Source organism: Electrophorus electricus, chromosome 12 (genome assembly GCF_013358815.1).
Source record: "Electrophorus electricus isolate fEleEle1 chromosome 12, fEleEle1.pri, whole genome shotgun sequence".
In the NCBI taxonomy this organism is placed as follows: Eukaryota; Metazoa; Chordata; class Actinopteri; order Gymnotiformes; family Gymnotidae; genus Electrophorus; species Electrophorus electricus.
The window spans coordinates 5727398-5751089 of NC_049546.1; the positions used below are offsets into that span (position 1 = coordinate 5727398).

The 23692-nt window shown below is 45.5% G+C and overlaps 1 protein-coding gene across 9 annotated transcripts in view; it reads right to left on the reverse strand.

Annotated features, from left to right (window-relative positions):
- diaph2 (diaphanous-related formin 2) overlaps window positions 1-23692 on the reverse strand; it is a 333658-nt gene that overhangs the window by 112766 nt on the left and 197200 nt on the right. For all 9 annotated transcript variants that reach the window (XM_027028176.2, XM_027028101.2, XM_027027635.2 and 6 more), the window contains 3 exons: window positions 15640-15741; window positions 13329-13568; window positions 1342-1471 (listed from right to left, as the gene is read on the reverse strand). In XM_027028176.2, coding sequence (XP_026883977.2) covers window positions 1342-1471; window positions 13329-13568; window positions 15640-15741 — 472 coding nt within the window. The remainder of the gene's footprint in view (window positions 1-1341; window positions 1472-13328; window positions 13569-15639; window positions 15742-23692) is intronic.

Genomic DNA, 23692 nt, shown 5'->3' on the forward strand with positions numbered 1-23692 from the left:
CAATTGATTGCCCCTGAAATGACTCTCTTCAAACCATTCACACTTCGAGCATACTCCCATCCATCAGTCCACTTCAACAGTGATTGGATCCTTCAGTAGAGCACATAATTGGTTAAATTCCATTAGGGTAACCAATTAGGTAACTAACAAACTAAACAACCCTCAAGGGGGTTCAACCAAACGATTCATTGAATGGAATTAGAAAGAAATTAGATTATTGAAAGGGCAAAATATAGCATAACTGGAAAGACAAACCTGTTCTCTGTAGAAAATGATACAGACCCAGACTAACATCATAATAGGGCCTGGCTTTTTTTTTTTCCCTTTTTCAATTTCAAATGAATTCTATGAAAAAGAAAAAGTACCCATCCTTCCAGATTCCAGTAAATCCCACTGGACTTGATGCAACAGTGAAGCTCTTCGTGATGGGAATCTACTCCACAATGCCGAAGACAGGCTCCAACACTAAATGCAGTCATCATCCACACTAAGCCGCCCTCCCATTTGGACTGTTAACCTTTCCTGTCGGCGATACTGAAATGCATGTGGTCTCCCCTGTGTTTCATTAAAGTTCTTGCATTGACCCTGGAAACTATTTAATACCATTCTGATAGAACAGACCTGTTCACATGAGTTGGAACAAAGAAGATTTATACATAACCCAGGATTAAAAGAGGCTACTGGCTATTAGCAGGTTTTATTTCAATCAATACAACAGCTCTAATTACAGTCTCCACACATGGGTGGGTCTAATCTATTGGGTTGGTCTATATAAGATAAATTTATCTAAATTAAGGGTTAAAATGCCTCATAGGTGCTGTTTTGAGAAAACCAATAAAGGATTTGTTAAAAGCCTTGCAAGAAACAATGTCTTCTGGGATCTGGCTAGATAAAATTAGAGCAAATAAAAGGAAATATCAAAAGCCTCCTCAAATCTGAAGCGCCGCATCTATCTGAAGCTTGTATCTTTAGATTAGTACAAGTATGAACAGCTTCAGCCTCACACGCCACTTTAGTTTACCCTGCTTCAACATTTCAGGTTCTTTATGAGCTTAATCAGGTGTGTTGGAGTAGAGGCCCTATTAAAGACCAGAGAGGAAGTGTAATAACCAATTAAAGGTTAATTCAGCAAAGCTTCTAAATTGTTTTTATTTATTTATTTTTTTATTGAAAAAAGGCCACCTAGCTATTCTGCAATACTGAGATCAGGGTGCAAGTTAAAACTGCTGTTAAACTCGGTGTTCTCTGGTAGAATGCTCATCTATGCACAGACGTGTGTGCTGCCTTAGGCGATGGTTTAGCTGTGTGCCATTATGAGTGGCAGAATGAGAGGAGACTCACTTTTGCTGGCGTTCTCTACATGCTGCAGCTCATCAGGGAACTTCAGGATCTCGGGATACTTCTCCTCACACTTCTCAGCCAGGAAGTGCAGAAGTGTTGTATTCTGGTCCATCGACTTCGTATCCCGAAGCTATAATAAACAAAATAATAGTAATAAAGAGGCAGAGGGAGATGAAAACTTAATTACAGTAGATGTTAATGTTCCGGTAGCCGTGCAATAGCATTTTATGCGACTATAACTCTAAAGTCACTTAGGATTATGTATATTTAGGTGTCCTAGATATTTAGATTTTAGGGCTGTTCTGTGCAATGTAAAGGTTATCAGAAAATGTTAACTGCTTTAACAATGAAATTAAATGATCGATTAAATAAGTCCAGTGAAATTTCCTAATGGAACTGTGTGGAATATTTATCTGGGTGTAACACCGTTGTTTGGAATGTTAAATGATATAACACTTTGACTGGAATAGGTATGGTTTTCTTTGGTTGGTTTACGCCTCACCAACAATCAACGGACAAATTCATTACTAACCTATGAATTACTGTGTCTCACTGTCTGCTTTTGGTAGTAAGTACTTGTGCATATATTCTGCAAGTAATGTTTTGGGAAGGAAATGCACACAAACACCCACATACGTTAAATGATAAATCACCTCACATTTATTACATATATTTATATGACTTTTGACAGTGAATACTCAATACTGCCATACTCGGATGTGAGCAGGTATTCAATTTGTGTGCCTCTAGAAGGAAAAAGGAAAAAGTTAAAAACAGTTGTCAGTATTACTCTCAGCAAGGTAGAGCATTTCATATCTTTCCAGTGTCCTAAACTACAAATGTCACACAAAACCAGATAAAAGTTCGCATTTTGACCAGAGGGTGTCTTTAATGAGCATTCCATGCAGTGTGTTACCAAGTAGACAAAAGCACTTGAGGCAGTGAGATACACCACACTGTTCCCCAGCAATAATTAAACAGCCAAATCTGCAATATGGCATGTTTCATATTAGCTGCCAAATGTGAGGTCTGTTGATGTGCATTAGAAAGCAGTCAAGCGTCTCTCTCATATTGTGCATGACCTTTCAGTGAGAGGTCTGGGATGAGGATCAGCGCCAGGCCAAATCCCCCACCCTAAGCTCTCGGCTCACTGGAGCCATTCTTACACTGATTCTTATTTCTAGTGCTCTCTGTCTCTTTCTATATTGAAAAGGCTTGATAATATACTGACTATATTCAAGGTGTCTGTGCTGTTCTTGTTATCAGAGGTTTATTAAGGAAGTGTGTCTGTGTCTGTGTGTGTGTGTGTGTGTGTGTGTGTGTGTGTGTGTGTATATATATATATATATATATATATATATATATATATATATATATATATATATATATGTGTGTGTGTGTGTGTGTGTGTGTGTGTGTGTGTGTGCGTGCGTGCGTGCGTGCGTGCGGGTAAAGCCTGCCAACTGTGCAATATCTGTTTAGCTGGATCTATGTGCTATCCCATCATACATCTTCTCATCACTTTATGGTGGTTGCAAGAGTAACTGATAAACAGGTGTGTAGGAGTAAGGTAGTCTGGAAAATGGAGGAATCTTAAGCCTGATTATTCACTATTAATTATTTAATATACACCATCAAGGTAATTGCAGAGCTAATAAGATCAATATAAAAACTCCTTAAGCTGTTTTGTTGTCCATGAGTCTTTACCAAATCATACTACTAAACATATATAGTATATTAAAATTTACATGCAGTTTGGTAACAAATATGAATAAGTTCTGAACATTAAAACTAAATTCCTAACATCAGGAGTGAGAGTGACAAACCAAAAGTATGACACTGGACTGCAAACTAGCTGCATCAGAGTAACACGACCACTAAGCTAATGCATCTCAGACAAAAACGTTCTGAATGGACAAGTACACACTGACTTTGAAGTCAGAGTGGCTGAGATTAATTTGACTTCAGAAACAAGTTTTTTTTTTAAGCATAGGTACAACATGCCTAAAATGGCTGAACTTAATGAAATGTCATCGCTTTCATGTCATAAAGCAGATATTTTGTTATTTTAATAGAAATCTCTCAAAATAAAAGAAACAGACCTCTGAAAATCATGAGGACAGCAGACATGGTTGTTCTCTTTCTCTTCTCCTCCATCATTCTCTCCCTCTCTCTCTCTCTCCCTGTCTACTTCTCTTCTTCTCCATCATTCTCTCTCTCTCTCGCTCTCTCTCTCTCTCTCTCTCCCTCTCTCTCTCTCCCTGTCTACTTCTCTTCTCCTCCCTCCCTCGCTCCCCCTCGCCTCCTCTGCCCCTCCCTCGTGTCTCTTGTTTTTGTGGACAGTGGCTGTAGGCCGGTATTAAGAAGCGCACCGGGGCTGGGTGACCTCTTCACTCTCGCCAGCTCACACAGATTGCTTGCTGTCAAGCCTCCACTCTGGGAAGGTTGCTGTGACGAGGAGATGCTGGGTGAGTGTCTCCTGGCAGGGCTGGAGAAAGCAGAGGGAAGCCTGGAGCTGCACTGCACAGCAGATGTGATATTAACCTTTTCACAAACCAGTGGCAAGCACACAAGTCCTGGCTCTCTTCCCCACTGCACAAAATGTCTCCCATTTCCCCCCCCGTTTTTCAGCAGTAACAACAGATGAGAGAAGATAGATTTCTAGGAAACGAAAGGGGAAAAAAAAGAAAAGAAAACCCAAAGAACACAAGGTTTACACTAATTTATGTAAAACATAAAACGACATCAAAAAAACAAACAAACACATTCCCGAGTTCTCAAATCCTGTCTCCTCAGCTCTTGAGCCATGGTCTTTGTGTCTGAGCACTGACCATTACACGCCAGCCTACGCTGTGAATATTGGCTGCTGAACCCACCTGCTCCCTGGACTGGAGCATGCAAATAAACACGGTGCAACATGCAACAGGAAGCTGGTGCTGAGATAAGCTCCCTTTCCCCTGCAGCTGATGGACATCTCTGCACTTCTGCGCGCCTCTCTGCACAAGCCCGTGTCTGCCGTTTTTAATGATCTGGGATTACTGCGAATGATATGCATGCGCGAGGATTCATCCATCATCCTGATATGCAAACAAAGGCCATATATTAATCCAAGCTCATCGTGACACATAATTACCTTTTCAAAGGGGTCCCTAAGATCAATAAAGCTTTTAGCCCAGAGAGGCCTTTGTATCCTTTTCAAAGTGAGAAAGCCTCCCTGAGATTATAAAGCAATTGTTCCAGGTAGAATGAATGGCTGTGAGCTCTGAGTAGAGGAGTGGGGATTGATTAATCCATTAAGAAAGCATAATTCAGATGTTGCTTTACAGCCTGTTCAGTAGTATTTATCTATTTATCAGAGAGGGTGATTGTGCACACTTCCAAAGCCCGCGTGGCTTCACCCACGGAACCCCGGCAAACAGTCCGACAAATAATCTGTGAATTATTATTGGAATTTCCTGTGGACTGTTTTCATTTGAAAATGCCATTGTGTTCCTGCATCCATTACATAAATCACTTCCAATTTCTCCCTGAGAGATTGCCTATAAAGTAGCATTGGCAGAGAGACACGTCTCAGCTGCTGTCTACAAAATGACAAAGTACCAACAATACTTTACAAAGTCTTACCATTGAGGAAAAATCACCACCACAACCAATAATAATCAAACCATAAATATCGGATGATTTTCATCATTTGACCCTTTCATCTGGGCACTATGGCTGGCTAAAATCAATACTGCAACACAGGAATGGCATAGGAAGGAACGAGGAAGTGGACAGAGGGACCAGAGAAGGTTTGGTCATTCTTCCTCTGCTCACAGCTCACAAAACCTTGCGGGTCCTTCAGGCCCAAGGCATTTTGCACAGCACATGATCTGGGCGGCTCTGACCCGCACCGACGGCGCTCGCAGGACCAAAACGCAGCCGCCTCGTTTATCTTAAGTGAAAACGTGCGTGGCTGTTAACGTGGACGTGATGGCAGGTTCTCCCGACACTGGAACGCGGACTCGGAATCCAGGCTGGAGCTCTGGAGTAGAAGCCGGGTCCCTCCCAAGCCTGACGCTCTTCTCTTTATTTAAGCAGAACAATGCGACACAGCTACTCAGCCACAGGGTGTTTACCAATCAGGCTGCTGGAGGCGGAGCCGGGGGGGGGGGGATTGTGTACTTTAAAGGCTCTGTCGCCTGCCGCCGCGGACCAGCCCGCCCCTCCGCTTCCGCGGCTATCGCGGAAAACACGAGCCCTGTGCATGGCGCGTGTCTGAATCATGGAGATGCTCACATTTAAAGATAGGGACGGTGGTGCAGAAGGTTTCTGAGCTCTGAACAGTAACAAGGAAAAGTTTCAGCATTTATATTCACATCAGCCACACGTTCCTTCACAGCCGCTTTTGCAATGGAAAAACTAAGCATTTATTAAAGTCCACGTCGCTAAAATGAAGGCAAATAATTTATGAAACAGTTTTACACACACACACACACACACATATATATATATATATATGTGTGTGTGTGTGTGTGTCCTTAAACACGTAAATGACTACAAACCCATTTCATCATATCCACACCACATCCACACATTAATGAACAGTGCAATGCTACATGTGAAGTTGATATTTTCATATGAAAAGCTATTTTCTAGTAGCCTGCTGAACAACCTCTGTAAAGAAATTCATTTTGGCATCAAATTAGTTATTTATAATCCAGGTCATTAACATTTATTGGGTGGCTGGAACTCAGTGTTTTGCACCTTGAAACCATGTGGAATCTTAAGTGTTCCAGTGATGTTAAAATATTAAAACAGTCATTATTATTGCCAGACTTCGAAAGCTAATCACACTGAAGTAACTTCCAAATGAAAGTGAATATGTAATGACTACAGCATGTCTTGTAATAACTGACACGAGCAGTCGAGGGACATGGTACGAGTCTCAATTTCATGGTGCACACAGTGGGTCATTTTCTAATAGCCGGAGTTGTCTTGCAACTAGACAAATAAAAAAATGACAGAAAGCAAAGAGAAAAAGAGAAAAACTAACGAACGTAAAACAGCATTCTAAGCATGAGTTACATGTTCAATCTGTATTTTAGTTGTCATTCTTGTCTTTTGAGGGAGATGATAAAAACATCCTGCACCATGACAGACATAAAGGTTATGAGATATATGCAGTTAGGGGCACTTTTCTCAAAAATATTATATGCTGTCTAGCTTGTCACAAATATGCCTTCCATGGGAATGTAAAGATTTTATGGTCACTAAAATAAAGGGACCTGTATTTCACTTGATGGTGAGTTTTCGCTAGATGAGGTTTAAGTAGTTTAGATGAGGGAATGTATATCTTACTGGGTGGCATTTGTGACACCCACTATATCCTACAGCTGAGAGTCTGCAGTGAATGAAGATTAACCACTACGCACCAGGGACTCATTCAGTAAACTCAATTTCACCCTGTCCATCACTGCCAGTCAGAGTGTAAATATAATAATAATAAAAACATATAAAACATAGAAATTAAATGTAAGATTTTTGGCCTATGTCACTACAGGGGAATGTGTGCATAAAGGCAGTCAATGAGCTTCAACGGCTTCCGTCGAGCCAGCTGCAGCTCAGGCTGGAGCCTTTTTTTACTTTAATGAAAGACAGAAAAAGCAGAATGGGTCTCACAAGAAGTGCTATATGAGGAAAGAAAGACAGGTGGAAGAAGAGTAAAGAATAAAGGGGTGTTGTGTGCCAGCCAGGAGGACTGCATGCGTATGTGTATATGTGTGTGTGTGTGTGTGTGTGCGCGTGTGTGTGTGTGTGTGTGTGCCAGCGTCTCCTCTCTAGTGCATCGGCAACTTGTACCATATTCATTCCCCACTGTGTCTGTACTGCTGCTCAAGCCGCATGCTGGGAGAGCTAATTAGCACAGCCCACCTCGGTGTGCCCATCCCTGCTATATTCCTGTTATAAAACCCCACAGCCGAGCTCCTCTCTGCACACACACACACACACACACACACACACACACACACACACACAGCCCCGCCCGGCAGCCTCCGACGTGCCGCTCCCCTCGGACGCACGCCACCGCTCGCCCATGCGCTCTCTTCCCGCTCGCTCTTTCATTAGATGGGGATCAATCATCTGCTCACTTTGGGTAATCACAATTTAATTTCATGCATTTCAAATTTTAATTTGTTTATTGTTATACCCCAAACTGTCATTATCGCATGCTAAGGCGCTGCTGTGCCGAGTTGTTTGCATCTGCTATGTAAGATCAACAGTGTGCCAGTAGATGAGGGGTGGAGAGGGAGCAAAAAAAAAATATTTAAAAAGAGAGAAATCAAGAGGGCAATCATGGGGTCCAGACATCTTTTCTCGTGCCAAGGAGCTGGCATGTCAAGAGTGTATAATTCAGCATCTGAATAACAAAAGAAGCCAAGCGGGGCGGTCAATACAACTGCATAAAGCAGAAGGTGAGCAGCCAGCGAATCAGAGAGCGCCGGCCGGCCCGCGCCCGAGGGGGGCAGCTCTGCTCAGATGTGTGGAAGAGGGGAAGTCTGGGTAGAATGCACTCTCTCGCTAACTTTTCTTCTAATGTACCAGAGCCGGAGGAAATGCCCAGCCTCTCTAGCCTGGCAGGAGACAAAGGAGTCGGGAAGAAAGATGGACAGAGAGAGAGAAAGAGAAAGCAAGCAAAAGCGAGGAAAAGACAGAGAGAAACAAAGAAAATACACTGGAGACCTTGTTGCATAAATAGTGAAGCCCTATGGCTCGGGGTGATTAGCTGCTTATTAAGTCCATCGGCCAGGACCGCAAGCTGATTAGCACGTAGAGGTGAAGATTGCTGGCGTAATAGAACTTGACGTGTCGCAGGGCAGACAGCTACATCGCCAACACTCCAACCGCGCACAAACTGGCCTGACACCGGGACCCGAAAGAGCAGAGGGCAGGGCTTCCTCTCCCAGACCAGGCTCCGCTCTTTAGCTGCCTCTTCCATATGGCTCAGGATCTAAACTCGATGAGGAGAAAGCGCAGCGTCTGAAGCAATAAGCATCACTCAGCTTGTGACACATCCTCCCCAGCTCAGCAAAGAGAAAGAGAGATTTCTATCAAATTAGTGGAGCGCACTCTCCGGCACAATCCGCATCAGTTATGTCAGCTCCGCAAGTAATCTTGTTAGGAACTGAATGATCTAATTTGCTTTAAGTTGTGATGTTCCACTAATTTTCCAGTTGAGACACTTCCATTCTGCCTGCCCCAGGCTGTGTTCTCCTCTTCACCCCCCCATCGCGGAGCTGCTCTCTGTCGCTCCTCCTTTCCCGCGGTGAGCGCCGGGGGAGACCGGAGCCGGGTATGGCGTAGAGCGCCGCGCGTCGGACGGCCTCCGCCCACAGCCCCGGATAGGCCCCCTGCTTCAGGCGCAGTCCGATGTATAGCAAGGCAGGTGACCCACTGGGTAGACATATCACCCACAACCACTGATCACACCGTGCTCAAAAGAATCCAGCAAGTCAAACAGCTGTTGGCAGTCATCCCTCTAAAGCTGGCTTGTTCTTTTGGAATCTGGGATCATGTTTTATACAGTAGTCCTGGCACAGGGATTTTCCTTACGGAGTTACTGATGATTCTGATTCTTTGCATGACCAATATTTCCTAAGGACCACTGCAATTGTCATCAAGCAATTGTGTGAAATCGGATTTCTTCATTGTGTTACCATGTAAGCATATGTGGTATCTTCAGGGATTACACTCAATTTGAGGACCGAAATTGACTTCAAATTAGATTGCAGGGGAGGATGGATAAAACTGCAGTTAGGATACCTCAATGTAATCATTTAATCTCATTCGGTATTGATGGAAGCATGCTAAAGCTTTATACAAAGTAAAAACAGCCTCCAATGAGATGTCTGAAATATTGCTATAAATCCACCAGAACAATTAGCTAATAAGAGACATAAGTCGCTGTGGGAGTGAAGAAATCTCAGACCACCTAAAGGACTGTCATCCTTGATTTCTCAATTAAACCTTTTCCCCTCTTCTTTCTCATTTTGAAGAACCTGTTTCTTAAAGCATTGTTTGCTCATTAGTGATCCAGGAGACCATGACGGTCTCACTCTCAGACTAGCGACACCGGTGGGCATAGCACAAGCAAGCCGGGAGAGGAGAGGGAAATGGCTGGCGATTGGAACGTCTTGGCCACCGACAGCAGAGAGCCTAGGTTGGAGTAGTAACCAACAGGCCAAAATCTCAAAGCTCTTAGGACAGCCATGAAGAGAAATTGCTTACTGAGAATGACAAGTGAAAAGCAGAGAGCCCCGGGCTACACCGCTGGCAACGGGGCAGTTCGGGCGCGAGGAGGGAGGTGTGGGCAGGTGCTCATCTGGTCGCGAACACACCTATCACGCCATCTGCGAGAAAGTGTGCTGTGGCTCGCAGAATATGTAACCTGGTGAAACGCAGTGGAGAAACATGGTGTTACGTGCAGTGACTTTACGTCTGAGAAACCGAAGGTCATGTCATTCAAACTCAATCTGTTCTGCAAACACTGGCACTCCATAGTTATTTGAGCTCTCAAAACACCTTGTACACCTGCTCCAATTATTTGAATACACCCACAAACAAAAACACGCAGGAACAATGCTATAAAACACAAGAACAGAAGTAAGAATGACTTCCCAGGGTTCCTCTCCAGATTCCATTCAGGTTATGTTGTGGAGGATAAATCTTGTATAAGTTCCCAAAGGATGGAGGTAAAATCGAGATTTAATGAACATTATCTGTAATGTTCCTTTTCATGTTACTGGCTTTGAACAGAGCCCGGCTAAGGTCTGGGTCTTCCTCACATGGCTATGGATGTTTTCATTTTATTTGAAGTTGCTATAATCTTTGTGTGCATTCCTCCGGGCCTACCTTTCCTGAAAGATGTCAAATCCCCTCCACAGAAGTTACTTTGACAAGGAGGTAAGAATCCACAGTGAAGGGCTAAAGTTCCTTCCTTTCTCTCTCTCTCTCTCTCTCTCTCTCTCTCTCTCCCACTCTTTTCTCTCTCTGATTTCATCTTCCTTTCTTCTTGACCCTCTCACTCTCCCACGTTTCTTCCTCTCACCCATGCTAAGATTAAAGTTAACTGAAGCTTAAAAGAAGCTGGATGCCCTTTGTGTCTCTGAGAACTGAAGGCCAGGGAAGAACACTGGCAAATCATCACAGATGAAAACAGCTCTTCACTCGAGAACCGTGCGGAAAGTGGAGCAGGCGCGCTACGCCCATCCAGAGGTGGAGTCGCGAGGTGAAGTCCTGCCTCGACGTCTCTGCGCGACGTGTGCACAAATGGAAGCATCGCTGCTGGGCCTTACCTCGAGCAGCATCAATGCACGCAATTAGTTAAAAAAAAAAAAAAAAAAGGCCAAGGTTGAGATTGTCCACAGCCTCCCTAACCTTCTTAAATGTTGCAACTGCTGGAAATGTTTTTCATAATGAATGCAGTTCAAGGACAGAACTCTACCTCCACATAATCAACTGTCTCACCTATGTCTCGTGTAATGGTTTATTTTTTTCCCTTTTAGGTAGAAAGGCAAACACATATGCAGTCCATTTTACTTGGGCCCTGTATGCGAGTTTAAACATGGTTCAATTTGACTTCTTTCTTGTGATAAAATGAAAGGTTTGCAATAGAAGGGCCCTTTCTCCTTCTCCGCTTGGCTAAGCGTGACATAAATCAACTTGTTTCTTGTTACAGTATATAAACACATAGTGGTATACAGGCAGGGCAGTGTGAAAACGTACAGGTATCTTAAAGATTTGTGAATCACATGAACTTAATGAATGGACTGAATATTAAAGCAACAGTCCAGTGGCAAACTAACTAATATTGTAAAATCATTTATATGGTTTTAAGGTCAGGAATTTATATTGGTTTTATAGCCCAACTGCACTTTTATACTAAAACAGAAACTAAACTATAAAACAAACAAACAAAGATAATTTCCTTCTACTGATCTGAACCGATATGTTTAGTATATAAGTGAAAAATCAAAAAATCCAATCTTGACCTCCCAATCAAAAATGGTATCAGACTTGACAATGGGAGTTACACCCCTACATCCCATGGGAAAGAAAACCTTGATGACCTGTATTTTTTAAATAGGATTTTATTTTATTTCTTCTTCCTGAAAGCGCAGACAATGTCAGCGACGTCTATCTGATTCTGCCCATGGCTCTCCGAGGCGAGGGCCAGAGTCCGGCCTGAGAGCGGGACTCTGGGAGGCTGGTGTAGCCCTTGACTGCTCCTCCCTGATGAGCTCATTAGCTAGTTGAGACCCACCACTCAGGGGTCCATTTACTTGATTGACCCCGGTACGAATGTAGCCATTTTCCTTTGTCTAAAAATAATGAGCCAATCAACCCCTTAGGGATTGCAGGCAATCCGATATAATTCAACCGATTTAAGGGTCTCGGTGTAAGTCTGCTATCTCAGAAAGCCCCAACAGGAAATACAAGTTATCTCTGTATGTGCTCCGTGCATATTGCCATGTCTCTGAAAATGAATGTGCTCGGGCCAAAACGCTGACTTGCATGTGCCCTCCTCCGACACCCATAGCCAGAGTGCCTCCGCTCTGGGCGCGGACGGACGGACAGGCCGCTGGCACCTGAGGACATGGTTGCAGGATGAGGAGCGTGGGAGCGCGTGTGTGCAGATGGGGGACGATTTAGTCCCGGAGATCAGAGTAAAGCCCAGAGGAGCAATGCACCGAACACCACAGCACCTCACCTCGCGTTCCCACTCAGCCTGGCGGCTCACGGCTAGGCCAGAGGGCGGGGGCCAAGCCTCTTCTGTGTCAGAAAAGAAGATCACACTGCTTTAAAAACATCTCGACTCTGGTGTCCACTATTTAAACAATGTGAACTGTACATCGTGTGGCCTTTGGACCGCTTCGTAAGCTAACGAACAATGCATTATGCAACAAGTTCTGCTGTAGGTGGACAACAATATGCATACATTTTAACATTACAGATACATTTTTAAAAGATTCTGGTGAACAGTTAAATAAATGAATAGTTAAATATTTCTCTATCCAAATGTTTAACATAGTTTTTTTTTTCCTTATCCAGTGTAATCTAGTACACACTCGGGACGTGGACATAAACAAAACTGTAGAGAGGGTGTTTTATTGAGCCATATCAAAATCTTTGCTTAAATCTCACATTACCTGTGAGTATAGGAAATCACCTCAGAATTTAAGATTACTTTCCAAGTTGAGAAACATCAAGCTCAACTACAACACAACTGGCTCCAGTTTACACCCCTGTAGCTGCAACACCTGTTTCCCAGCGGCAGGTGGGACCCCTCGGAGTAGAAGACAATGCCAGCACAAAGATCTAACCAAGAAAGGTGGTGCAGCCCTGGCAGCCTGAGACAGGACGCAGGGGCGGGGGAGCTGGCGTTCATCGCGGGACCAAATGGCTGCACCACCCAAACTGGTCTGAGAAACGCATGGCCAGGTGTCCATCCTGCGCTCGCACAATGACATCAGCTAAAAGCATATTGCATTGGAGGCCAGGCCAGTGGCGTGGCTCACGACAGGAAAGCGGGGGGAACGTGTCCATTCGGCTCCAAATCTGCACGGGTCTATGAGCACGCTCATTACCCGTTTGGGTTTGGCAGAGTTAAAACTTGCACAAATATCAAACTGAAGTGCATTTTAATTTATTTTTAAAACATTTTTAAAAAGCTCCAGCATGGCCACAGTGTTTGAGTTTGTGTATGAGACCAATGTCCAGAATTTCATGTTGGAGATGTGAATCTATGAATGTGAAGGTACTTGACATGTAATCAGAAGGTTCCTAGTTCAAGCCCCACCACTACCAGGTTGCCACTGTTGGGCCCCTGAACAAGGCCCTTAACCCTCAATTGCTCAGTCATAATGTTGTACTCAGTCATAATTGTAAGTCGCTTTGGATAAAAACATTAGCTAAATGCTGTAAATGTAAATGTAAATGTAAGGTACCTTGCAGAGGAAGCTGATGTTGAAGCCGAAGGTCTGGGCGTTTCTGGAGCCGGCGTTCATGTAGTTCCCCACCAGCAGGATCAGCTCCAGCAGCTTGGTGAAGCCCTCGCTCTTCTTCACCTCCTCACACGCGAAGGTGACGTTCATGATGTCCGGCCGGATGTTGTTCACCTGCTCCTCGAACGTCAGCTTGAAGAGGATGCCGTTCAGACGGGGGCGTAGCAGCTTCACTGAGCTCATCTGCAAAGGATGGAGAACGACCCTGTTCATATGACGGAGCATGACCCTGTTCATATGATGGAGAACCACAATGTTCATATGACAGAGAATGAGCCTGTTCATATGACGGAGGATGACCATGTTCATATGATGGAGAACCACATTGTTCATATGACGGAGAACGACACTGATCTCCCTTGCTACACACTGACATCAAGTGACTGTCACTGAAAACTGGGCAATTAAGAACAGTGATGAAGTCCACTTTACTATTGTCCCTAGTCCGAAACAGAGAAAGTAAACAAAGCAATTATACCTAAACTGTATCAAACTCAATACATCTCTGCCAACAAGACATATGAGATGCCACAAAAAAAGCAAAGAAAAGCCAAATTGGGCAGTTCACCTGCAATTATATTTATCTGCAAGATGAAGCAGCATCAGAGGGCAGACACCACTGGCTATGAGACAGATTTGTGTGAAAGTAATATCAAACCAATCAATACTTTTTATTCCAGGTCTGCGAGGTTGGAGAAATGAAATGACATTTGAGTAAACAAAGAAGGGAGGGAGGTACAGTCTATAGCGGAGGAGCGGAGGAGAGAGGGAGAAGGAGAGAGAGAGCAGAGAAACAACAACCTGGAGTTGAACAAACCGCCAGAGCAGCGTGCAGAGGAGGTCGACCTCAGATTCTCCCACTCCGCGTCGCTGCATAATCCACGGCTGCCAGGCAGGATGTTTCATTACGCCTCACATTTACTCATCTTTATGTGCAACTTGTCTGTCAAAACTCAAAAGATGCTCCTCGCCCAGCTCCCACATACTGGCACGACTACTCCTCATCCTCAGCCTGTCTCTTTCAATTTGAGCTCCCCCCCCCCCCACACACACACACACACTCCGTACATTATAAAAGGAAATCACAATGAGTCGGTGCGAGTTGGAGACTGCTCTGTTGGGAAGAAAGCCGAACGTGACTTATTTCCCCCGGGAGTTGGCTGAGGTGCCGATGATGAAGTGCCTTTGCAGACGGCTGCTATATTGCTCGCTTTGCTTCATTACGTCGTCGGGAGACACAGGTAGTGAACAGTGCAGGGCACAACGGAAGAGGAGGGCGGGGCTTCCGTAACCACGGTGAATCAGTCTCACTGAGCGCATGTGTCATGAGGCGACGGGGCAGAAAGCGCCCCTGTCCTCTGCTTGGCTCGCGCCGGTGCTTCCTCTCCTCCGGCTCCTACGGGATGTGTTCGGCGGCATATGTTTGGCGCAGTGAGGAGCAAGGCGGTGTGTGCGTGCCCCGCACCTTACCGTGTTACAGGGAAGTTACCGTGTTCTAAAATAGCCAGGTTATATAATCACAGCTCTAGTCCCTGGCGCAGACGCAAGCGCTTTGCACTGTACCAACAGATACACGGAGAATAGGAGGACGTGTGAAACGCTCATAGTTAATGTGGCAGGGCACCCGAAGCGACGCTGCCCCCTTTAAAAACACAGAGACTTAATCAAACTCTGGATTAAAATCAAACCCTGCCTTTTTCTTTATTATTCATCACAATCACAGCTTCTGTCAGTGTACCAGATATGACTTGTCATAAAAAATGCCCTTTATATTCTTGGCCTTTTAATTATACATTAGTGTGTCTCTTTATATATTGAATAGCACTGATCCTGCCCAGACTTTTCTCTCCTGTGTACTCTCTCTCTTTTTCGTTCACTTATGCGCTCTCTCCCTCCCTCTCTCACCCACAACTCTATTCTTAATTTCCTAGTCTTCCTAGCCTCCCCATCGGAATCCTTCGCGATTGGGTGTAGTGTCACAGGGAGAGAGAACGAGAAAGAGAGCGAAGCAGACTGAAAAGGAAAGGAAGAGGGATGTACGAAGGCATGCGCGCCGGAGTGAGACAGAGTGAGAAACGGGAGAAGCAGAGGAGAGCAGAATCAAAAGGTGAGGGTCATGGAGAGAAAGGGCCCGAGGAAAACAGGAGGACATAATCAATAGGCAATTGAAATGCTTTCTTTCCCGGCATGCCGGTGACAGCTGCCTGTCCCGGAGGGTTTGAACGCCAGTGGCAGGATGGAAATCGGTACTCACCACAATGCCAAACCGCTCAGACTCGCACAGCTCCTCATACTCGCCCTTCAGTTCAGCCAGAGCACTCAGCTCCTTCTGTTCAGGGAGGTTCTTGATCAGATTCTGGAGACATAGATGCAGGCGCGCGCACACACACACACACGCAGGTACAGACACAAACACACACACAAAATGAGACGGTTTCCAAAAGGCACACAGGCAATCAAACAGCCCTATAGTAAAGAGACAAAGCAAAGCCAGACCAGAGAGGCTCTGAAAAACACAGATGCCTGACGCCTGACACACACAACCTGCTCCAACTGCCACGAGGTGGTCCGATATTCACGGAACCACAACGAGAAACTTCAGCTCAGGCCTCCAGCAGCTGGATCTTAAAGCGTACAATCCGGAGGATCCAGACAGGATTCCAGATGAACAAGAGGCCCCAGCTGCTGCTGCTTGTACCTTTTTTAAACGCACTACTGACTGATTTGTCTCAACATCCTCTTACATTTAAACTTAAGCCTGAACGCGGCTGTTCGTTTCAGTCATGGCTTTGATGTGCTGGTGCAGCACAGCTGCTTATGGCTGGGTGAGCTCTTCCCTGTGAAGCTCTTCCGGTTCAGGCAAGGACTCGCGCTAAAGCACATCGAGAGTACGCAATCATTTTTCCATCCGTATAATACACAGAACTGGAATACTGTCCAGTTATATGTGCGGTTCATCCCGTGAAGGAGCTACTGGTGACCAAACCGTGAAGGATCGTTTGAAGCAAAGTGGGGAAACATTCTCTTCTAACTATTAAAGTCTGGCCTGCTGTTCCCCCTCCTAGTAAAGAATCATTTCATACCACCTGTCTAATTTTGTAATTATCCCTCGGAGTAAAGGCACTGTAAGGATGATGAGGGGAAGTGAGAGAACCTTCCGTTTTCCTTAAATGTTAATTGTGCACATAAAGGTCAGGCGAGGAAATGAAAAGAAGCATGAAGACCACACCTCCCCTTATAGAACAGAGGAACCATTTCCCTGGGATTCAAGTAGCTTCCTCCCTCATTAACTCGCCTAATTTGTCCGGCATGCGCAAGCGGCGTATCGGGGGCATGGCTGAGGAGACGAGAGGCAGAGCGGCCGGGCTACGGCCAGTCCTGCTCTTTTCAAACTTGCCACTCTTGTGGCCATTTTTAATGACATTAAGAACCTTCTAGAGCTTCTGTCGGATCTAAACTGCGACACTTGACTGTGCGTCAGCGCCACGTGCTGGCGAAAATAACTAAACGCATGACCTAAACTGCAGCCTGGGGGGGGAAGAAAAAAAGGTTGGCCTGCTCCATTTTGTTCTTTAAATCACCCAGAAAACATGATAATTTTCCACTGAATGCAACATTATATGCAAGGTTATGCCTTCCTTTCCAAAGACTCCCAGCAGGAACAGCGGAATCCAAGAGTCCCAGCAGGAACAGCAGAATCCAAGACTCCCAGCAGGTACAGCGGAATCCAAGACAGCTCTGATGCCCTTTCTGACGAGTGTTACAGAACAGGTATTTTACTCCTCTCCCCAGAGGCCTGGTGAACGGTTACGTTACAGGAAGGAAGTTTTACAGTCCACAGGGGCCTGCTGGAAGGTTGCGTTACAGGAAAGAAGTTTTACTGTCCACAGAGGCCTGCTGGAAGGTTGCATGAAACTGGTGGCTGTCTCCACTGTCTCTGATTTTAAATTAAATGACTGTGACGAGGGCTTTGCGGTACGGCTCTGCAGTCGAGCAGCGCAGATCCGCCGCGTTAGCTGGGATCACACGAGCGGCGTGGCCTTTCTCTCATTTGACAGTCTGAGAAATATTAACCTGGCAGTTTGGCTGAGGAACAAAGCTCCCCTCTACAGTTTGTCACCGATTCTGAATGAAGCACAAGCGCGTGGCAACAAACCATTCAGCCGCAGAAATCATCATTTCTGATGCTCCCCCGAATCCGATTATCTGAGGCGTTTTTTCTCCGCCGCCACTTGCGGGGAAGAGAGAAGCAATTAGGGCTTGTTGTCCCCTTTCTTCAGTCCTCAGCAGCGGCCCAGTACGGGGCGGGGCGGGGCGGGGGGCACCGACCAGAAGGTGGAGGAGAGCAACAAGGCAGATAGCGCAGGGAGGGAAAACGCTTCTGCTGATTAGCATCACGTTCGCGTGCGTGGCTTTAATTACGAGAACCCCGTGCGCTGAGTAAACGAGACGAAGCGGAGGCATATGGGCGGGGGAGCGAGACGGTGCGTCCTGAACAGGGACGAGTCAGATTGTTCTCTCCAGGCCGCCAGACACAATCTGCATCTGGGGGGAAGAGGGGGTGGGGGTGTGCAGCGGAGAAGCCCCCGAGTCCACAGGCCCCGCCAGGATAATCACTCTGCCATTTGGGCTTGCACCGCAGGGAGAGGCACACACACGCTGTCACTCGTTACTTTTACCCTCGCCTTGATTGCCTGTCAGTCAACACTCCGAGTCCCCAAAGAAACTAAGAAAAAAAAAAACAAAAGGGCGGGGAAAGTAACGCTAAAGTGGGAGAAGAAGCACGTCCTGAACATCAGCAGGTGAAGGCGGATTTGTAACTGTTACAGTACAGTTTCATGCACTTGATACAAGACTCATGTAGGTACACTGACAGTGTTTACTTAATTTAAAAAAAAAAAAAGGAGATAGATTACCTCAACTTTAAGCAGGGTAACAGGGGTTAGGAGACAGGGAGAACATGAAAAGGTGAGAGAGAGAGTGAGAGAGAGAGAGAGAGAGAGAGTGTGTGTGTGTGAGAGAGAGAGATAGCAAGAGAGAGAGTTAGAGCACTCCTAATAAGATACAGGTTCTGGTTCAATAAACATTTTGACAGAATGGCAGTATCTGTAGGGCTTCCAGCAACATACTTTGATCTCTGTTGCTGTCAAGCTGCTTCCGTTTAATTTATTTCCAGAAACACACTCAAGCTGTTCCAACTTAACACACTTTAATGGGGATGTCTGAGCTCTCTTGCTACATACATCCAGTGTCTATAGAGACTAAAAAAGGTATGAGACTCCACCAAGGGCCAACTCACAGCTTTTTAAAACTTACTAGTCTCTGAGTACTCATACTATCTGACTCTTAATCAGATGATACAACACTGTAAATAAAATAAAAATAAATAAAAAAGTTATTTGGGAATAAACTAAAGAAATAACCCCCCATGTGCAGCTCTCTGTTTAGCGGAGCATGTCCCCCATGGTAAAGTGAGAAAGGAGGAAAGACCAATACATCAAAAAAAGAGCTCCTCCAGCAATAAAACTCTTTATTAAACGCAAAGAATTCAAACAACAGGAGAGATGAACGAGTGGACGCAGGGGGGCCGCATATCTTCTCCTTTCCCGTGGGGGGGGGGGGTGTGCAAGGATAATCACTGAGCTTTTGGTCTGGATAGAGCAGTCATGGCTGTCCCGTGTGGATCTGACACATTTGACTGATTCCCTCTACGCTTTAATTGATTTTCTCCTTGATTTTGGAACTCGCAGCCTGCTCCCTGTCTGTGCACAGCACTGATGTGAAACGTTAGCCGGGCATCTCCCCCCACCCCCGTCATGACCTCCTGGCAGGGACAGAGGGAGGCTTTCCGTAAGCCATCCGAGAGCGCTAGGCTTGAGTCAATACCAGAGGAAACCTGGAAACACGCCCTACCCGTCATCTGGCCAAAGTTTAAATGAATTCAAGCCAGATGTACTCAATAAATAAATAAAAGTACTCATGCCAAAAATATTACTTTGAACTCTATTAACAAGTACACAGGGGCTTTGAAGAATGTAGAGGGATCAATAATGTACACAGGTTAAATGCTATGATGCTCCTCCTGAAGATAAAGTTGTACCCAAAAAGAGAGAGACAGAGATTCTAGTGAGTTTTATTATTTTTCTCTTCAAGAAACGTGCGTTTCTGCCCAAAAACATCATACCTATGGTGAGGAGTGTGAGAGATGACGCGGAGCAGCCTATCTCACAGAAACCCACCGCCAATGCCTTTCAAACCATATCTTCATGAAAGTGAGCGTTGCCTAATTAACACGCCGTCAGTCTCCATCCCATTAGGTTGCAGTTCAGTCTCACTCTACAGAAATAGGTTAGGGTTTCATAGCAGCTGCATCTTGTAATTTAACGACACAACATTCCGACTAATCACGTCCTCCTTTACTGTCTGCACCGCAGTCTGCACGAGCAAACCACTATCCCTGCTCAAGGGAAGTCAAGCACACCTGGGAATCTAAAGTCTTGATGTGACAAGAAAATGCATCTGCTCCTGTTTTGGGAGGCTAATTTGACTTGACGGCCACAACAAGTGACACCTCGGTGGGCTGTGCAGCTGGCATTAGGCTAATCCACGAAACAGCACTGTGACGCATCCTCAAGAGATGTCGATTGGGCAGAATCCGACTACCACCTCGGACTGTCACAGGCTCTCGTCACCGCCGCGACTGACAAGCGACAAACCAGGGGTGGCACATTTCGAAATCCCATTAAATTAAATGAGGGGGGAAAAAAAAAAAAAAAAAAAGATTATATTTGGTGCGTTGAAGGATAGAGTGGGTGAAGCTGACAGACCTGTCATGACATTAATTTTGTCTTTTTAAAGACATTTTTTATGAGTGAAGACACCTGTGCAGTGTGTAAAATTTCCTCTCCATTTTGCAAGGAGGGATTTAGGGCGTGTTAAGCCGAGGAGAGGTAGGGAGGTGATGGGATGGCAGGACTTATGTTCCATAACAGCACTGCAGAGCTAGACAATTAAAATAAAAGAAGCAAATAAAAGAAGCACGCCTGGGAGCTTGAGGGTTCTGCACAGTATCTGATCTGTTCCCAGTACTGCAGTCTGGACGGACACTAGCATGTTGTTCCTGGGATCTGCTGGAGCAGTGTGGGGGTCATAGCCCGTAGTGCTCGGATTACTACTGGAACCACCTCTCACGTCTTTTCCAGCTATTCTCTAACCCCTTAGCATTTCTCGAGCTTTTCTTGTTCCTGTTGTTGCTCTCATTTGGGACTGCTACAACTAACACTATGGCCCTCTTCTGCTGTTTATCCACCACTACTACGTCTGGTCGGTTATCCATTACCATTTTGTCTGTATGCGGAAGTCCCACAGGATCTCAGCATGGTCCTTCTCCACCACCTTTGGGGGGAAACTTCCAGCCCATACTCAGCACTGACATTTCTATATACTATGCAAGCCACTTGGCTTGGTGTTCCACGCACACTCTGTATCTAGCATCTTGCGTCCCGCTGTTACGTGCTGCATTGTCTCAGGGGCATCTTTGCGCAGTCTGCATCTGGGGTCCCGCCTGGTGTGGTGGATCCCAGCCTCTACTGATCTTGTATTCAGTGCTTGTTCCTGTGCTGCCATGATTAGTGCCTCCGTGCCGTCTTTCAATCCAGCCTTTTCCAGCCATCGGTAGGATTTCTCCATATCAGCCACTTCCACAATTTGCCTGTAGTATATACCATGCTGGGATTTATCCTCCCATGACGGTTCCTGCTCCTCCTCATTTCTGTCCTCCTCGGGTTTCTGTTGTCTGAGGTATTCACTAAACACTTCATCACTTGGGACCATCATCCAGGTGTACTCCTGGATCTTGGATTTTTTTCATGCTGGATAGTGGCTCGCTCATTCTCCGCCCCCCTCCTTCCGCTTAGTGCACAGTCTCAGGGTGCTGGATTTGGCCTGAAACCCTCCGTGCATTGTGAGCAGTTTCCTCGTATTGATGTCAGTGGCTTCTGTCCCCCCCTTTGACCAGCTTATTTTCCCAGAAGTGAATCTGATGACTGGCAGAGCGAAGGTGCTGATAGCCCAGATCATGTTCCTCCAATTCACCTGACCTCTCAGGACTTGCCTCAGTCTTTGTAGGTGTTTGGCTGTAACCACGTTCCTTCAAGGTATTTGTAGTTGCCCTCAACACCTGCTTTGTTACCTCCCGGTGGTATGATCCCCTCTGTTCTAGCTACTTCCCGACTCCTTGTAACCATCCGACCACGCTTATCTGGACCGAATGACATTCCGATGTTGTTGGTATATATTCTGCTGGGATGGATTAGTGAGACAGCATCTTGATGTGGCTGATAGTTACGCCATTCGGTAGCAGGTATTCGTAGCCACTCTTGGTGATGATCTCACTGAGGGGGTTTAGGCCTATATAGAACAGACAGGGCATCTGCTTGGTAAATCCTTCACTTGACGGTGAATCGTGCTTGTTGTGACAGCAGTTGACGCTTGCAGATGTCGGAACACTGAGCTACTGTTTGTTTCTGTGTTAGCATCACTGTTGGCTGTCGAAACGTCCTTAGTTCCTACATCCTCTGCATATATCCTGTTGCATTTTGTAGAGGGATCACACTGGAGACACCCTGGTTGGGACTCAACCCCCCAACGTCCTGTGCCGAAGCCAGTGGTGTAACCATTTTTATATATAAATGAATGGCAGACGACCTTGTAAGAGACAAACCCATGGCATGGCAAGCATCTCACAGAGCTCAATACTAACAACCAGCTGCAGGGCTCTGTCTCCACTCACAGGTGCACCGTGAGTGTGTGTGTGTGTGTGTGTGTGTGTGTGTGAGCACTCTATATAGGACTTGAGTCATATTCTATTCAGAAGCTCATTTAAATTTTTAACAATGTAGTGTTCTCCTCTGTGTTATTCATTGTTAATGTGCCATCTATTGTGCTTTCTAGACACCTGCGCCGAATGAGTATATTTCACAGTGGACTGTTGAATTAGCATTTGATACAGAAGAGACTATGAGAACAGTGCCAGAATTAAGCTTCAATCGAGTTCAAGGGGGCGAGCAGCCTCCTCATCTTATGTAGTAATCCAGAGGCCCCGTGCACATCCATACTTATCACCCTGTCCCACATGTGCACTTTACCCCATGCAAATGACAGGGAACAATACGCCGGCCTGCTCCAGGCACCTGTTGTTAGTCCAAGGAACAAAGGCTGGAACTGCCGCCAGACCCTGCAGCCAACCGGTAAGCCAGGTAATGAGGGCTCATGAATATTTATGAGGGCCAGTGCCGAGATGTCAGGCGAGCCGGGTGATTGACAAACAAGATAAACAATAATAACAAGCTGGGGGGCCAAAGACAAAAGCCCTCACTGACCCAGCCAATCATAGGCGCGGGGAGAAGGCCGTTGCCGTGGCAAGGAAGCAGGGAGGCCTGACAGGGCACAGAGGGCACAGTGGGACTCCGGGTGGGTAACGGAGAGAAAACTACATCACTTTCAGCCAAGCACAATGCCTTACATCAGCCCGGCACAGTATTAATAATGCAAAGCTGGATTTAATAGGGTGGAAGCATGCACTTCAGTCATGGTTTACAGTACAGAGCTTTATCTGTGCAGGGCTGTTCGTCTTGGTTACATGCCCTATTACCTGGGTCTGTACTGCATTCAGTGGAAGACTGAGAGACCGTGCATTCCTTATCACATTCACGGGCATCGTTACGTAGCAATTAAGGACGCAATGTGGCTGCAATTTACTGCATTCAACAACAGCTTAAGATTGTCAGGGAGAATATAAGTTCGCAATTGGCAAATTTTCATGCCTTGCAAAGTGGATATAGAAGAAAATCAATTATTCTTACAGTATTCTCAGAATAGGGCTTCAAAAGGCATTCTTCGCATGCAGGCATGTGAAGCAGGACGAAGACATACACACTTCACTGTTATCAACTAAGGGATCCAAAATACATGAAGTGGTGAAATGAGAGCAACGTAAGGGGATCTTCTTAAAACTCCACACTGCAGAGTGGCATATATTAATCATTTCTTTATTCTAGACAGTGTTAAATGGGGAAAAAATCCTAAAGAATGAATGGCATAATTCATAACAAGGGTAGTTCACTCCTGAGGCATACCAACATGGCAAAAAAACCTACAAATATTCTTTTTTTTTTTTTTTTTTTATTTAAACTGAAACTTCTACTCTTTGGCAAGTTCAATATGAGACCAAGTTTCCTGACACACGTGAACACACCAAATGTCTCGGGTGATCCCGGGCTAATATTACGAGGCACAGTCAGTAAACT